The 16,225-nt window shown below is 64.7% G+C and overlaps 1 protein-coding gene across 1 annotated transcript; it reads left to right on the top strand.

Annotated features, from left to right (window-relative positions):
* The first annotated feature begins 999 nt into the window (after positions 1-999).
* MED1 (mediator complex subunit 1) lies at positions 1,000-15,681 on the top strand. Its single transcript, XM_054176789.1, has 17 exons — positions 1,000-1,129; positions 1,357-1,463; positions 2,248-2,326; positions 3,136-3,190; positions 3,312-3,444; positions 4,065-4,093; positions 4,792-4,863; positions 5,575-5,649; positions 6,348-6,421; positions 6,797-6,886; positions 7,865-7,976; positions 8,908-9,032; positions 9,813-9,931; positions 10,671-10,872; positions 11,345-11,440; positions 11,549-11,654; positions 12,441-15,681. Exons 1-17 carry the CDS (start codon positions 1,102-1,104, stop codon positions 15,676-15,678), a joined length of 4,740 nt encoding a protein of 1,579 aa, XP_054032764.1. The 5' UTR covers positions 1,000-1,101; the 3' UTR covers positions 15,679-15,681.
* The last annotated feature ends 544 nt before the right edge of the window (positions 15,682-16,225 follow it).

A 16,225-nucleotide genomic window follows, 5' to 3' on the forward strand; every position in this document is an offset into this window, starting at 1 on the left:
CCCGCCAGGCCCCGGAGGAGGCGGAAGGCGGGGAGGGGGAGGGCAGGCTACGGGAAAGGGCCCCGGCCTCACCGCCTCATCCGAGGGGCCCAGGCCCGGAGGGCAGCGCGGCGGCGGGGGCGCCCCGGGAAGGCGGGGCCTGGGCCCGCGATCCCTCCCCGCTCCCTCAGCACCGGCCGCCCCGGGCTCCCTTCAACCGGAAGGCCCACAGGGCTCGGCCGCCGCCCGCTTCCCTTGCCCGGCCCGGTACGGCCTGGCCTGGCCCGGCCCGCCGCGCCCCGCCGCCGCCCCCCGCTCACTTCCCAAAGCGAAACGGCTCCGCGTCCAAGGGGGAGGGGGGGGACCCGCCAACTCTCGCGAGAGGCGGCCGGTTCCCGCGAGAACGCCGCCGCCCTCCGCCCCGCCGGCTGCCCTTGATCCCGCGAGACTTGGCGGAGGAGAGGCGAAGGGGGCGCCGCGCTGCCTCCTCTCGCGAGAGCTGCGCCGCCGCCGTGCGCGGGCCGATGACGCGCTCGTCCGGCTGCCAACTTTATTGGGGTGCCGAGCGGGGACGCAGCGCCCGCCGCCCGCCCCTCGCCCTTCAACAAAGCTTCACGGAGGCGATGGCGACCCCTCACAGCTGCAGAGGCCGGTCCCGCCTCGGTTCTCTGCCGCTCCCAGCCTCTCCCCGGCTGTTAGCGGGTCGCTGCTTGGCGCTGCGGCTGAGCGCGCCCGGTAACAGGCGGTGGAAGCTGCGAGAGCTTCCGCGCACCGCGCTTGAAGGAGGCTGAGGCGCGGGTGGGGGAGGGGGGGAAGGAGGAGTCTGGCGGCCGCAGGCTCCTCCCAGCCCGCCCACGCGCGCGCGCTCCCCGCCTCTCGCGAGGTTTGGCGGCTCTCGGGCCCCCTCGCGGCGTTTCGCCGCGCTCTCGCGGGACTTGGCGCGCTCTCGCGAGAGGTCGGGAGCGCAGCCGCGGCCGGAGGGATGGCGGCGGCCGCCTCCGTGTGAGGCCGGCGCGGAGCGGAGCGGCCCGGCCGCGGCTCGCCTCCCCTCCCGATCCGCTCCCGGCACGACGCGACGCCGACGCTGCGGCCCGCCGAGGGCCGCCCCTCCCCGCCCGCGGCATGAAGGCGCTCCCGGGCAGCGCCGAGGGTGAGTGGCCGGTGGAAGGGGTTTCCCGCCGGCCCGCTGAGGGGACGGGCGGCCCCGGGGCCCCGGCGCGGTGAGGGCTGGCAAGGCTAAGGCAGGAATAAATAAGTTTCCCCTTGGAATCGTGCCTCGTTAAGGGTGGAAAGGGCTTTCCTTAGGGCTGCCAGGCCGTGTCGGTGGTAGAACTTCAGCCCTGGCCTCATCCTCTCTTTCCCTTCTCTGCCTCGCAGAAACCGAGAGGCTGAATAAGATGAGCACCCTGCTGGAGAGGCTTCACGCAAAGTACAACCAGAACAGGCCTTGGACAGAAACCATGAAGTTAGTCCGGCAAGTGATGGTGAGGATCGCTGGGGCCTCGGCAGGAGGCTGTCTGTAGCAGTCATTTCCTTGTGGCTTTGTTCCATCTCCTCTAAGTGCTTTAGGTCTTGCCCAAGCCTTGGCTTCCTGCTGGGCTGGGGATGTGCCGGTTCAGACACCCTACGGGGTGCAGGCTGCCCTTCCCTTGCTGCCTGAGCTGCCTTTGCCTTCTTTAATTACAGCCTCCCCCTCTGTCACCGAATTAACACAGGGCTGCTGGCAGCTCAGCACAGGGGGAAGGGTCAGACGGGGGGTTTCAGCCCAAACCTTTCTGCCACTTGCTGTTTCAGGGGGTTGTAAAGCCCTTTGCTGCCTGCTTGCTGGGTCTCCAAACTCTCTCTTGGCTCAGCCAAGCATGGGGTTTGAGACAGGGGTCTCTGGGTGGGGGGAGGATGGAGCAGGAGGCAGGGGAGAGCGACATCAAAAGCTCCTTGCTTATGTTGTGCTGGTAGAAGTTTGCCTGCCTGGTTGTTTCTCTGTCACCTGTCAGAGAATGCTGAGCTGCTGCCTGTTAGGAACTTGCTGCAGTCTGTGCTTCCAGCTGAGCAAGTTGCTTGAAAGAAACTAAATCAGCTCCAGGCCTGCCTTTGACAGCTGCTCCCCTCCAGGAATCCAGGGCAGGATGGCTGTGGGGGGGAGGAAATCTTCATCTCTGGTTAATTACCTGAATGCACCTCCCTTGGCTGCAGCAGAGCTGCAGTCACTCCTTCCCTCCTGCTGAGGGAGGCACCAAAAAGGACCTTTCTGTCTCCTTTCTGACCAAGGAAAAGAGAGTGGTGATGAACTCAGGGGGGCACCAGCACCTGGTGAGCTGCCTGGAGACCCTGCAGAAGGCCCTGAAGGGTGGGTACCTGCTGCCTGTGCTGCACACTCTGCCTGCTGGGGAAGTGCAGCACATCAGAGGAGGAGACAGGGTTGTGGCCACCACGGCTGCTGGAGGTTTGGGAGGCTCTGCAGAGGGATCTGGCCAGGCTGGGTTGCAGGCCCAAGGCCAACGGGCTGAGGTTCACCAAGGCTGAGCCCTGGGTCCTGCACTTGGGTCACAACCACCACATAGAGGCTCCAGGCTTGGGGCTGGACACTGCCCAGCACAGAAAGCCCTGGGGGTGCTCAAGAGCAGCTGCAGGTGAGCCAGCAGTGCCCAGGTGGCCACAAAGGCCAGCAGCAGCCTGGCCTGGGTCAGCAGTGGTGTGGCCAGTGGGTGGAGGGCAAGGATTGTGCCCCTGCACTGGGCACTGGGAGGCCACACCTTGGATGTTGGGTTGGGTTTGGGGCCCCTCACTCCCAGAAGGGCACTGAGAGGCTGGGGCAGGGCCAGAGGAGGGCAGCAGAGCTGGGGAAGGGTCTGGAGAGCAGGGCTGGGGGGCAGCAGAGCTGGGGAAGGGTCTGGAGAGCAGGGCTGGGGGGCAGCAGAGCTGGGGAAGGGTCTGCAGAGCAGGGCTGGGGGGCAGCAGAGCTGGGGAAGGGTCTGCAGAGCAGGGCTGGGGGGCAGCAGCTGAGGCAGCTGGGGGTGTTGAGGCTGGAGGAGGCTGAGGGGAGACCTCTTTGCTCTCTCCAGCTCCCTGGGAGGAGGTGGGGGTGAGGTGGGGGTTGGGCTCTTGGCCCTGGGGGGTTGCTGCACTGAGCCCTGGCTTCCTGCTCTCCCCTGCCAGTGTCCTCCCTGCCTGCCATGACAGACCGCCTGGAGTCCATAGCCAGGCAGAGTGGGTAGGTCTCCCCCTCCAGGCCTGGCAGGGCCCTTGGCCTGTGCCCAGCACTGCCCTCCCTGCTGGGGGTGCTGGGCTTTGGTGGGCACCTCCTGGCAGCTTTTGTCCTGCTCTGCCTGCAGCCTGGGCTCTCACCTGAGCGCCAACGGCACCGAGTGCTACATCACTTCGGACATGTTCTATGTGGAAGTGCAGCTGGACCCCGCTGGGCTGCTCTGTGATGTCAAAGTGGCTCACCATGGAGAGAACCCCGTGGTAGGTATGGGCTGGGGGAGGTGGGGGCAAAGCTCTTGAGGGCTTGGAGCTGCCTCTGTCCTCTGCAAAGCCTGACAGGAGCTTGGAGCCCTGTGGGGCTTGGTCTCTCCTGCCAGCTGAGCAGGGACAGGAGAGGGGAAGTGGCCTCAGCTTGCCCCAGGGCAGGTTTAGGTTGGCCATGAGGAGCAATTTCTTCCCCAAAAGGGCTGCCAAGGCATGGCTCAGGCTGCCCAGGGCAGTGGGGGAGTTCCCATCCCTGGAGGGGCTTCAGAGCTGTGGAGATGTGGTGCTGAGGGCCAGGGGCTGGGGGTGCCCTGGGGCAGGGCTGGGCTCAATGATCTTGGAAGGCCTCTTCCAGCCAAAGTGATTCTGTGGTGTTGGTTCCCCTTTGGGTGGAAGAAATGGTTTCTAGGGAGCATTCCCCATGAGCCTGGGTCCCATCTGTGCTGCTTGTCATGGTGGAAGGGGAAAGCCTCCCTGGGACAGTCCCTTCCCCAGGGCTGCTCTGTGCTCTGCCTGTGCAGTGCTCAGGGATTTTGCTGTCCTGATGTGTTTCACAGCTGCTCAGGGGCTGAAGCTGCTGCACTCCACACTGATGTCCTTTGTTCTTTCCTTTGCAGAGCTGTCCAGAGCTGGTGCAACACCTGAGGTGAGCCTGAGGAGGTTTGGTGCATTTGCTGACAGATTCTGCTGGTTTCATAGAACCCCAGAGGGGCTCAGGGTGGAAGGGGGCTCAGAGCTCACCTGCTCAAACCTCCCCACCACAGGCAGGGACAGCTCTCAGCCAGACTCAGCTGCTCAAGGCCTCATCCAGCCTGGCCTTCAACACCCCCAGCTCTGAGCTCCCCCTGGAGCCTTCTCCCCTCCAGGCTGCACAGCCCCAGCTCCCTCAGCCTGTGCTCACAGCAGAGCTGCTGCAGCCCTGGGAGCATCTTTGTGGCTTCCTCTGGGCTCTCTCCAGCAGCTCTGAGTCCTTCTCCTGCTGGGGACAGCAGAGCTGGAGGCAGGGTTGGAGGTGAGGTCTGAGCAGAGCAGAGCCCAGGGGCAGGATCCCCTCTGCTGCCCTCTGCCCACCCTGCTCTGGCTGCAGCCCAGCACCCAGCTGCCTGAGGGCTGCAGGAGGCACTGCTGGCTGCTGGGGAGCTGCTCAGCACCCAGCACCCCCAAGGCTCTTTCTGCAGGGCTGCTCTCAGCCCTCTGCACCCAGCCTGGATCTGTGCCTGGGCTTGGCCCATTCCTTCAAGCTGGGTCATGTGAAGGACATCTTTTAGAGCTCTTAGGTGGGGAAAACCTTAACCTGGCAGAGATCTAAATCCCTTTGACTTCTTCTCTCTCTTTTCTTTTCAGGGAGAAAAACTTTGAGGAGTTTTCAAAGCACCTGAGAGGCCTTGTGAACCTTTACAAGTTGCCAGGTGATAAGTAAGTGGAGCCTTGGTTTGTGTGCAGCCACAGGGACAGAGGGAAGCAAAGCCACAAGCTTTGGCTTCTCTGTGTTGAGTCTTCCATCCTCCTCCTCCTGACTTCCTCAGCATGGCCTGCAGGGGCTGGCTGTAGTGTGAGTGGGAATGCAGGGGGCAGAGTTGTCCCTTCTGAGTGCTCCATCTGAGACAAGCACTGCAGCTGGAGTTCATTGCACACAGCCCCAGCCTGGGAGGGGCTGGAAGGGACCCTCTGGAGAGCACCCAGCCCAAGCCCCCTGCCCAGGCAGAGCCACCCAGGGAAGGTCACTCAGGAGCACGTCCAGGGGGGGTTGGAGGCTCCAGCACCTCCCTGGGCAGCCTGCTCCAGGCCTCCAGCAGCCTCCAGCTCAAGAAGTTCCTCCTCATGTTCAGGAGGAGCTTCTCCTGTGCCCCTTTGTGCCCACTGCCCCTTGGGCTGGCACTGGGCACCGCTGCCAACAGCCTGGCCCCAGCCTCCTGCCACCCAGCCTTGAGCTATTGATCAGCATTGATCAGGTCCCCCCCAGGCTGCTCTTCAGGCTCAACAGCCTCAACTCCCTCAGCCTTTCCTCCTCCCAGAGCTGTTCCCATGCCCTCAGCACCTTGGCAGCCCTTTGCTGTGCCCTCTCCAGCAGGTCCTTGTCCTTTCCACCCCTCTTGCATGCTCTCACTGTGGTTTCTCTCTCCCCAGCAAACTCAAGACCAAGATGTATTTAGCCCTGCAGTCCCTGGAGCTGGACCTCTCCAAGATGGCAGGGATGTATTGGTAAGGGCAGCTCCATGCCTTGGGGTTTCTTGGTGCCTGCTCTGTTCCTGCTGCTGCAGCACCCTGGCTGGTTCTGCTCATGCTGTGGATCCAGGAGGTGTCCCCCCAGCTGCTCTGCACCCTGCCTTGGGGCTCACAAGTGCAGGGCTAAGGCTATGGGAGGCCTCTGCCAGCAGGGGAGTGGAAGGGAACCAGGGAAAGGTTTGGGTTGGAAGGGACCTTGAAAGCTCATCCAGTCCAACCCCCTGCAGTCAGCAGGGGCAGCCCCAACCACAGCAGGTTGCTCAGAGCCCCACACAGCCTGAGCTGGGCTGGTGCCAGGCAGGGGGCAGCTCTGCCTCTCTGGGCAGCCTGGGCCAGGCTCTCCCCACCCTCAGTCTGAAGAATTTCTTCCTTCTCTCCAGTCTGAATCTCCCTCTCTGAGTTGAAACCATCCCCCCTTGTCCTGGCACAGCAGGCTGTGGCTGCCTCCTCCCTGGAGGGCTTCCAGGCCAGGCTGGGTAAGGCCTTGAGCAACCTGAGCTGGTTGAGGGGTTCCCTGCCCATGGTGGGAGGATGATCTCTGAGGTCCCTTCCAGCCTCAGCTGTTCTGGGGGTGTTGTTTCCATGTGACTGTGGAGCTAAGCTCTTCCACCCTTGAGCTGTGGCTCCTGGTTTGACTCTGCCTTGGTACAGCCCCCTGCTTGTCTCTCCTGCAGGCAGGCCACCAATGCAAACCCCCTGGACAAGATCCTTCATGGCAGTGTTGGCTACCTGACCCCCAGGAGTGGAGGTATCCTACCTGGAGAGCTCAGCCCCCCAAAGAACTCCAACCACCTCCTTCAGGCTCCCCTCCTGGCACAGAGGCACAGAATGGGCTGGGTTGGAAGGGGCCTTAGAGATCCCCCAGGCCCAGCTGGCTTCCCCTTGAGCATGGGCAGTGCTCCCTGAGCAGCAGCTGGGAGGAGCTGCTCGAGGGTTTGGAAGTCCTCCACGGTGCACCAAGCCAACTTTGCTCCTTGGAGCCCCCCCAGGGTGGGTTTGTGGCCATGGCTGTGCCCTTGGCAGCTCTGTGCTGTGTGCTGCTGCACAGCTGCTGTGCTCCCAGGGGGTTGGCTTCATTCACACCCTCAGGAGGCCTCAGAGGCTTCTCCCTCTCTCCCCCCAGGGCTGCTGATGAACCTCAAGTATTATGTCTCACCCTATGACCTGTTTGAGGATGGCACTGGAGCCCCTGTTGTCCTGCATGAGAACAATGGTAGGCCAGCCCCAGGGGCTGCTGGGGGGCACTGCTGCTGGCAGGGGGCAGGGAAGCAGAACTGCAGCAGTCTGCTGGCCCCATGGAATGCAGGAGAGCCATGGGGTGGCCTCAGGGAGCCCAGGCTTGGGGGGCCTGGAAGGGCTTAGGTTGGAAGGGACCTTAAGATCCTCTGCTCCATCCTCCCCAGCACAGGCAGGGACAGCTCTCAGCTACACTCAGCTGCTCAGGGCCTCATCCAAGCTGGCCCTGAGCACCCCCAGGCAGGAGGCAGCCACAGCCTCCCTGGGCAGCCTGGGCCAGAGCCTCAGCAGCCTCCTGCTGAAGAGCTTCTTCCTCAGCTCCACTCTGCCCCTGCTCTGCCTCAGCTTCATGAATGAGCACAGGCTGCCCAGGGAGGTGCTGGAGGGCTGCAAGAGCCCTGTGGCCAGGCCCCTGGGGGCACGGTTCGGTGGCCACGGCGGTGTGGGGCTGGTGCTTGGACTGGGTGAGCTTGGAGGCCTTTCCCAAGCCAGCCGGTGCCAGGATCCTGTGAGCCCTGCAGAGGCCTGGGCAGGCTCCTGGGGGAGCCAGGCAGCTGCTCTGCCTTGCCAGAGGGAGCCAGAGCCCTGCTGGTGCCGGCAGCTCGGCTGTGGCCATCCCAGAGCTGCCTGCTGGGGGAGCCTGGGGGCCCGCAGCCCGGCGGGGCCGTGGCCTGGAGCCGGTGCTGGCTCCTCCCGGCGGGGCCGTGGCTCCTCCCGGCGGGGCCGTGGCTCCTCCCGGCGGGGCCGTGGCTCCTCCCGGCGGGGCCGTGGCTCCTCCCGGCGGGGCCGTGGCTCCTCCCGGCGGGGCCGTGGCTCCTCCCGGCGGGGCCGTGGCTCCTCCCGGCGGGGCCGTGGCTCCTCCCGGCGGGGCCGTGTCCCTCGGGGCTGTGTCCCTCGGGGCCGTGCCTCTCGGCTCCTCCCAGCGGGGCTGTCTCTCTCTCGCCTCCTCTTGCAGTGCCTCGCTGCCTGGGGATGAATGTGGCAGTGACAGTGGAGGGAACCCTGGCCATGTACAAGCTTCCAATTGCTCCCCTGATCATGGGCTCTCACCCTGTGGACAGCAAAGGGTAAGTGAAGGACACTTCTGCCAGGCTCTGCTGGCAAGGCCTCTGCTGAAGCCAGAGCTGGCTGCACCCTGGCACAGCACTGCAGAAGGCACTCAGGGGCTGCTCTGGAGCCAAGAAGCAGAGGTGGGCATAGAGCCATGGAGCTGCTTGGCTTGGGAAAGCCCTCTGGGAGCATCCCTTCAACCACCAACCCCAGCAGGACACCAAAGCAGGGCCCCAGGTGCCATGGCCACAGGTTTCTGCAGCACCTCCAGGGGTGGAGACTCCACCACCTCCCTGCTACCAGACCTTGTCCAACCTGGCCCTGAGCACCCCCAGGCAGGAGGCAGCCACAGCCTCCCTGGGCAGCGTGGGACAGAGCCTCAGCAGCCTCACACTGAGCAGCTTCTGCCTCAGCTCCACTCTGCCCCTGCTCTGCCTCAGCTCCAAACCCTTCCCCCTGGGGCTGTCCCCAGCCCCCCTCAGCAGCAGTCTCTCTGCAGCCCTCCTGCAGGATCCCTTCAGCAGCTCTGAGCTCCCCCTGGAGCCTTCTCCCCTGCAGGCTGCACAGCCCCAGCTCCCTCAGCCTGAGCCCCCAGCAGAGCTGCTCCAGCCCTGGGCTCATCTCTGTGGCCTCCTGCTGGGGACACCTGAAAGAGGCAAAACCCTTCTGGGACAGCTGCCTGGGAGGGTGGAGAAAGCTCTGAGCAGAGCTCTCTTGCCTCACCCTCAGGCAGCCCAGGGCCTGAGCAGAGCTCTCTTGCCTCACCCTCAGGCAGCCCAGGGCCTGGGCTCATCCCTGTGGCCTCCTCTGGGCTGCCCCCAGCAGCTCTGTGTCCTCCTGGGGGGCAGGGGAGCTGGGGGCAGGACTGGAGGTGAGGTCTCAGCAGAGCCAAGGGGGAAGGGGGCAGAGGGGTGCCCTCAGCTGAGGCCCTCTCCTCCCCCCTTGCAGGACTCCCTCCTTCTCCTCCATCACCAGTGCCAACAGTGTGGACCTCCCAGCCTGCTTCTTCCTCAAGTTCCCTCGGCCCCTGCCGGTGTCTCGAGCCTGCATCCAGAAGCTCCAGGCCTGCACAGGTGGGCCCCAGCCAGACCCTCCCCAGGCTTGGCTCTCAAACTGCTGCTCCTTTGCAGCCTGGGATGGAAAAGTCACAGAGCCCCAGGGTGGCAGGGCTTGGCAGGGACCTGCAGAGGTCATCCAGTCCAAGCCCACTGCCAAGGCAGCCTCACCCAGGGCAGGGCACCCAGGAACACATCCAGGGGGGGTTGGAAGCTCTGCACAGCCTCCCTGGGCAGCCTGCCCCAGGGCTCTGCCACCCTCACAGTGGAAAAGTTTCTCCCCCTGCTGAGGTGGAGCCTCCTGGGTTCCAGCTTGTACCCCCTGTGCCCTGTGCTGTCCCTGGGCACCACCAAACAGAGCCTGGCCTCTGCCTCCTGCCCCCCAGCCCTCAGCACTGATCAGGTTCTCCCTCAGGCTGCTCTTCTGCAGGCTCAGCAGCCCCAGGGCTCTCAGCCTTTCTTCCCAGCAGAGCTCTTCCAGTCCCTTCCTCATCCTCACAGCCCCCCTGGGACCCTCTCCAGCACTTCCCTGCCTGTCTTGAGCCCAGCAGCCCAAATCCAGACCCAGTGCTCCAGATGTGGCCTCCCCAGGGAGAGGGGGAGGAGAGCCTCCCTTGCCCTGCTGGCCACACATTCTGGGTGCCCCCCAGGATGCCATTGTCCCTCTTGGCCCCAGGTCCCTGCAGGCCTTGTGCTCTTCCAGTCAAACCTGGGCAAGAGTTCCCCTTCCTGCCCAGCATCTCCTCTGCTCACCACCTCTGCCAGCTGCCCTCACTCTGTGCCCTCTTCTGCCCTCAGGTATCCCCCTGTTTGACACCCCACCAACCTTTGTGCCCCTGTATGAGCTGATCACCCAGTTTGAACTCTCCAAGGAGGCTGATCCTGGCCCCCTGAGCCACAACATGCACTTCTATGCAGTGAGTACCTGGGCCCAGCCACTGCTGGCTCAGCTCTCTGGGGGCTCTTCAGCTGCTGCTAGGTCTGTTTGGGTTTTCCCCTGGTGTCAGGAGGGGAGAGCAGCACCAGAAATGGGTGCAGGATTGATGCCCAGGCTCTGAGCATCAGGACTCAGCTCAGGCCTCCCCCAGTGATGAGCAGCATGAGGTAGTGAAGCACTCCAGTGCTGGGAGCTGTGGGGCTGAGCCCCCCCAGGCTCTGGCTCTTCTTTCTCCCCCAGCTGTGGCTGAGTGAATCACTTTGGGAGGAGTCCCAGGTGGGTGCCTGCTCCCCTGGGAGCTGCTGAGGATTCCTCTTGCCCTCAGGAGGGCTGTGAGCTGCCTGGGTGGGCACTGGGCAGTCACAGAGGGGGAGGGCTTGGAAGGGACCTCCACAGATCAGCCAGGGCAAAGCCCCTGGCAGAGCAGTGTCACCCAGGGCAGGGCACACAGGAGCTCACCCAGGTGGGCTTGGGATGTCTGCAGGGAAGGAGGCTCCACTCTGGGCAGCCTGCTCCAGAGCAGAGGGGGAGGAGAAAATGGCATCAGCTGCTTCTGAGGAGCCCAGAGCAGGCTGGAAAGGGCTTTGCTGTCTGCTGTTCCCAGCCAGCCAGGAGGTTTGGCATCCCTGGGGTCAGGCAGGGCCCTGCTCTGCTTCCCAGCTGTCTGGCACTGCCTTGGCCCTGGCAGGAGCTGGAGTAAAGCAGAAACTCTCTGTCAGGCTCTTCCAGGGCAGCAGCACTGTTACTTTCTCAACAAAGATGCTCCTCTCCCAGATGGAAGAAGCCTGCAGGGCACCCTGCTCAGTAAGATTGCCTTCCAGCACCCTGGCAGGGTTCCTCTCATCCTCAACCTGATCAGGCACCAGGTTGCCTACAACACCCTGATTGGCAGCTGTGTCAAGAGGACTGTGCTCAAGGAAGGTGAGGCCTCCCCAGGGGCTGGGGCCTGGGCTGGGGCAGCCCTGGGGGGCAGGGCTGCCCAAGGGGAGGGAGAGGAAGTGAGGCTGCTGCTCTTCTCTCTTGTGTTCATCTCTCTGGGGGGCTGGAGCTGGTGCCTCTGGTTCTGGGGAGCTGGTGCCTGTGGTTCATCTCCTCTGCTCCCTGGTGTAGCAGTTCCTGGGGGGTGTTCACAGCCTCACAGAATGGGTTGGGTTGGAAGGGACCTTCAGAACCAGGCAGTTCCAACCCCCTGCCAAGGGCAGGGACACTTCCTGCCAGCCCAGGCTGCTCAAGGCCATATCCAGCCTGGCTTGGAACACTTTCAGGCTTGAAGCCTCCCACAGCTCCTCCATTCCAGTGCCTACCCCAAGGGGGAAGAATTGTTCCCTACTGTCTGATGCAGACCCAGGTCCTGCCAGTCTGCAGCCAGCTTCCCTGCTTCTCTGCCTTGCAGATTCTCCTGGGATCCTGCAGTTTGAGGTTTGTCCTCTCTCTGACTCCTGTTTCAGTGTCTCCTTCCAGCACCCTGTGAACGACTCCCTGGTCTGTGGTAGGTGGCCTGAGCAGAGGCAGGAGCATGCTGTGGGGGAAGGGAGGCAGGGTTCCCTTCCCCTGCAGGCTGCATTTTGATCTCTTCCCAAACCCTTCTGGCCTGCAGTGGTGATGGATGTGCAGGACTCCACCCATGTGAACTGCAAGCTGTACAAAGGGCTCTCAGATGCCCTGATCTGTACTGATGACTTCATTGCCAAAGTGGTTCAGAGGTAAGCAGGGACCCCCTGTCCCCTCCCCCAGCCCACCCAGCTGAGCTCTGCCTCTCCCCCATTTATCCCAGCAGCTGTGGAGCCTTTCTGTCTGGGGGGGGACTTCTGGGAGTGCTTGGTGGGCAGAGAGGAAAGCTTGGAGCCCTGTCAGGGATTCCATTCCAGGCACTGAACTGTGGCTGCCTGGTTTTGAGTGCAAGCCCAAGGTGCTGCCTGCTGATGCCCTCTGCACTTGGTGGCTTTCTGAGTCCTGTCAGGTGTGGCAGAGCTCCCTGAAGTTTGTCCCCTGGGCTCCTCCAGCCCAGTCCCTCTGCATTGGCAGGGACACCTTCCACCAGCCCAGGCTCCTCCAGGCCTCATCCAGCCTGGCCTTCAGCACCCCCAGTGGGGAGGAATCCACAGCCTCCCTGGGCAGCCTGGGCCAGAGTCTCCCTACCCTGCAGACTGCTCCACTCTGCCCCTGCTCTGCCTCAGCCCCAAACCCTTCCCCCTGGGGCTGTCTCAGACCCCCTCAAGCAGCAGTCTCTCTGCAGCCCTCCTGCAGGATCCCTTCAGCAGCTCTGAGCTCCCCCTGGAGCCTTCTCCCCTGCAGGCTGCACAGCCCCAGCTCCCTCAGGCTGTGCCCCCAGCAGCCCTGGGCTCACCTCTGTGGCCTCCTGCCGCTGGGGCCAGCAGGGCTGGGGGCAGGGGTGGAGGTGGGGCCCGGGCAGAGCCGGGGGGCAGGGGTGGAGGTGGCAGAGCTGGGGCAGGCTGCCCCCCGCTGCCCTGCCGCCTGCTCTCTCGCAGGTGCATGTCCATCCCGGTCACCATGAGGGCCATCCGGAGGAAGGCAGAGACCATCCAGGCGGACACCCCGGCCCTGTCCCTCATCGCAGAGACGGTGGAGGACATGGTGAAGAAGAACCTGCCCCCGGCCAGCAGCCCGGGCTACGGCATGGCCACGGGCGGCAACCCCCTGAGCGGCCCGGCGCCCGCCGCCGCCGGCTTCCCGGGGGGGCCCATCAGCACCCTCTTCAGCATGAGCATGAGCATGAAGGAGCGGCACGACCCCGCGGGCCACGGGGAGGACTTCAGCAAGGTCTCCCAGAACCCCATCCTCACCAGCCTGCTGCAGATCACCGGCACCGTGGGCTCCGCTCTGGGCTCCAGCCCCACCCCGCCCCACCACACCCCCCCGCCCGCCTCCTCGCCCGCCAGCAACACCAAGAACCACCCCATGCTGATGAACCTGCTGAAGGAGAACCCCCCGCAGGACTTCTCCACCCTCTACGGCAGCAGCCCCCTGGAGAGGCAGAACTCCTCCTCCGGCTCCCCCCGGACGGAGGTGGGGCCGGGGGGGGGCAAGCAGAAGAAGAAGAAGTGCCGGCTGCCGGCGGAGAAGCCGAAGGCCCAGACGGAGGACGACTTCCAGCGGGAGCTCTTCTCCATGGACGTCGACTCCCAGAACCCCATCTTCGACGTCAACATGGCGGCCGACGGCCTGGACACCCCCCACATCACCCCGGCCCCCAGCCAGTGCGGCACGCCCCCCGCCGCCTACCCCCCGCCCGTGCCCCACCCGCCGCCCGGCGCCCAGCGCGCGGTGCGGCTCTCCAGCTCCGACAGCATCGGGGCCGACGTCACCGACATCCTCTCCGACATCGCCGAGGAGGCCTCCAAGCTGCCGGGCGCCGAGGACTGCGCGGCCGCGGGCACGCCGGTGCGGGACTCCTCCAGCTCGGGCCACTCGCAGAGCGCCCTCTTCGACCCCGACGTCTTCCAGCCCGGCGCCGCCGAGAACCCCTACACCGACCCCGCCGAGCTGATCGCCGAGGCCGCCGGCAGCCCCGCCAGCGACGCCTCCAACCACTTCTTCCCCGACGGGGTCGACTTCAACCCCGACCTGCTCAGCGGCCAGAGCCAGAGCGGCTTCGGGGAGGAGTACTTCGACGAGAGCAGCCAGAGCAGGGACGCCGACGACTTCAAAGGCTACGCCTCCCAGGCCCTGACCAGCCTGGGGGTGCAGGTGCTGGGGGCCGAGGGGGGCGAGGGCAAGTTCAAGGCCGGCGCCCAGCCCGACACGGTCGACTTCAGCATCATCGCGGCCGCCGGCAAGGCCCTGGGGCCCTCGGACCTCATGGAGCACCACGGCGGCGCTCAGAGCCCCCTGCTGGCCGCGGGGGACCTGGGGAAGGAGAAGGCTCAGAAGAGGGCGAAGGAAGGGAACGGCGCCGGGGGCGGCGCGGCGGGGCCCGGCGCGGAGGGGAAGCCGGGCAAGCGCAGCAGGACCCCCTCCAGCGACGGGAAGAGCAAAGAGAAGCTTCCCAAGAGGAAGAAGCAGGAGACAGATGGGAAGTCCCCCTCTCACAGCTCTTCAAACAGGCCCTTCACCCCCCCGGCCAGCACCGGCGGCTCCAAGTCGCCCGGCAGCTCGGGCAGGTCTCAGACCCCGCCCGGGGTGGCCACCCCTCCCATTCCCAAGATCACCATTCAGATCCCCAAGGGCACGGTGACTGTGGGCAAGCCGTCCTCTCACGGCCAGTACAGCAGCAGCAGCGGCTCTGTCACCTCCTCCAGCAGCAAAAGCCATCACAGCCACTCCTCCTCCTCCTCCTCCTCCTCCTCCTCTTCGGCCTCAGGCAAAATGAAGAGCAGCAAGTCGGAGGGGTCCTCGGGCTCCAAGATGAGCAGCAGCCTCTACTCCAGCCAGGGTGGCTCAGGCTCAGGGCAGGCCAAGGGCTCAGCACAGTCGGTGGGGAAGCCTGGATCCTCCCCCATCACCAAGCACGGCCTCAGCAGCGGCTCCGGCGGCGCCAAGATGAAGCCTCAAGGGAAGCCTTCGTCGCTCATGAACCCTTCCATGAGCAAACCGAACATCTCCCCCTCTCATTCCAGACCCTCAGGGGGTTCTGACAAGCTTGCCTCTCCCCTGAAGCCCGTCCCAGGTACCCCTCCGTCGTCCAAAGCGAAGTCCCCCATCAGCTCGGGCTCCGGCGGCTCCCACATGTCTGGCACCGGCTCCAGCTCCGGCATGAAATCCTCTTCGGGAATGGGCTCCTCCGGCTCCATGTCGCAGAAGCCGCCTCCTTCATCCAGCTCCTCGACAGCATCCTCAGCTTCTTTTTCCTCCGGCGGCTCTTCCATGTCCTCCTCCCAAAGCCAGCACGGCAGCTCCAAGGGGAAGTCCCCGAGCCGGAACAAGAAGCCGTCGCTGACGGCGGTCATCGACAAGCTCAAGCACGGCGTCGTCACCAGCGGGCCCGGCGGGGAGGACCCCATGGAGGGCCAGATGGGGCCCAGCTCCAACTCCTCAGGCCATGCCATGTCCTCCAAGCACAACATGTCTGGGGGGGAGTTCCAGGGCAAGCGCGAGAAGGGCGACAAGGAGAAGTCGAAGGTCTCTGTCTCGGGGGGCTCTGGGGACTCCTCCAAGAAGGCCTCGGACTCCAAGAGCGTCGGCAGCACCGGGGTGGCCAAGATCATCATCAGCAAGCACGACGGCGGCTCGCCCAGCATCAAAGCCAAGGTGACTTTGCAGAAGCCTGGGGAGGGGGGTGGGGACGGCCTGAGGCCGCAGATGGCCTCCTCCAAGAGCTACGGCTCCCCCCTGATCAGCGGCTCCACCCCGAAGCACGAGCGCTGCTCCCCCAGCCACAGCAAGTCCCCGGCCTACACCCCGCAGAACGTCGACAGCGAGAGCGAGTCGGGCTCCTCCATCGCCGAGAAGTCCTACCAGAACAGCCCCAGCTCTGACGATGGCATCAGGCCCCTGCCCGAGTACAGCTCTGAGAAGCACAAGAAGCACAAAAAGGAGAAGAAGAAGGTCAAGGACAAAGAGCGGGAGCGGGAGAAGGACAGGGACAAGAAGAAGTCTCACGGCCTGAAGCCCGAGAGCTGGTCCAAGTCGCCCATCTCCGCCGAGCAGCCTCTCTCCATCAGCAGCAGCACCATGCTGGCGGCAGAGAGGCCTTCCAGGGCCAGCCCCGAGTTCCTGATAGGGGAGGAAGATGATGACCTGATGGACGTTGCCCTGATTGGCAATTGAGGGGCTGGGTGTGTCAGGGCGAGCTGGGCGCCGGCGGCTCCCGGAGGTGGGAAGGGAGGAGCCATTCGTCCTACCCCCTGCCAGGGCTCCTGCAGCGAGGGGGGGAGAAAGCAGACAGCCAGCCAGAAGTATTTCCAAGGTTCTCCAAAGGCCAAGCAGAAGAGGGGGAGGTGCCAGCAGCCCCCTGGGCACCCCTGGGTCCTGCCTGAGGCCTTCAGCCCCTTGCCCATCCTTCACTCACAAGTATTAATGGGGTTAGGGGGAGCCCAGTGGAGTGTGTGTGTGTGTGTGTGGAGGGTGAGCCCCCAGACTGGTGGGTTCAGCCTCCAGACTGGTGAGAGTAATCCCCCAGACTGGTGAGAGCAACCCCCCAAACTGGTGGGATCAGCCCCCCCCCAGACTGGTGGGAGCAACCCCCCAGACTGGTGGGATCAGCCCCCCCCAGACTGGTGGGATCAGCCCCCCCCCAGACTGGTGCAAACAGCAGCACAGGCTGGGCTGGGTGAGTCCCAAGTCCTCAGCTCCCTTTCCCAGTGGGAATCAGCTG

Source organism: Dryobates pubescens, chromosome 36 (assembly GCF_014839835.1).
Source record: "Dryobates pubescens isolate bDryPub1 chromosome 36, bDryPub1.pri, whole genome shotgun sequence".
NCBI lineage: Eukaryota > Metazoa > Chordata > Aves > Piciformes > Picidae > Dryobates > Dryobates pubescens.

Excerpts from the sequence above, each read along its gene's own strand:
- MED1 (XM_054176789.1), top strand. The coding sequence starts at position 1,102 with ATGAAGGCGCTCCCGGGCAGCGCCGAGG. Across the intron at positions 4,094-4,791 it reads GAGCTGGTGCAACACCTGAG|GGAGAAAAACTTTGAGGAGT; the intron begins GTGAGCCTGAGG and ends TTTTCTTTTCAG. Across the intron at positions 6,887-7,864 it reads TGTCCTGCATGAGAACAATG|TGCCTCGCTGCCTGGGGATG; the intron begins GTAGGCCAGCCC and ends CTCCTCTTGCAG.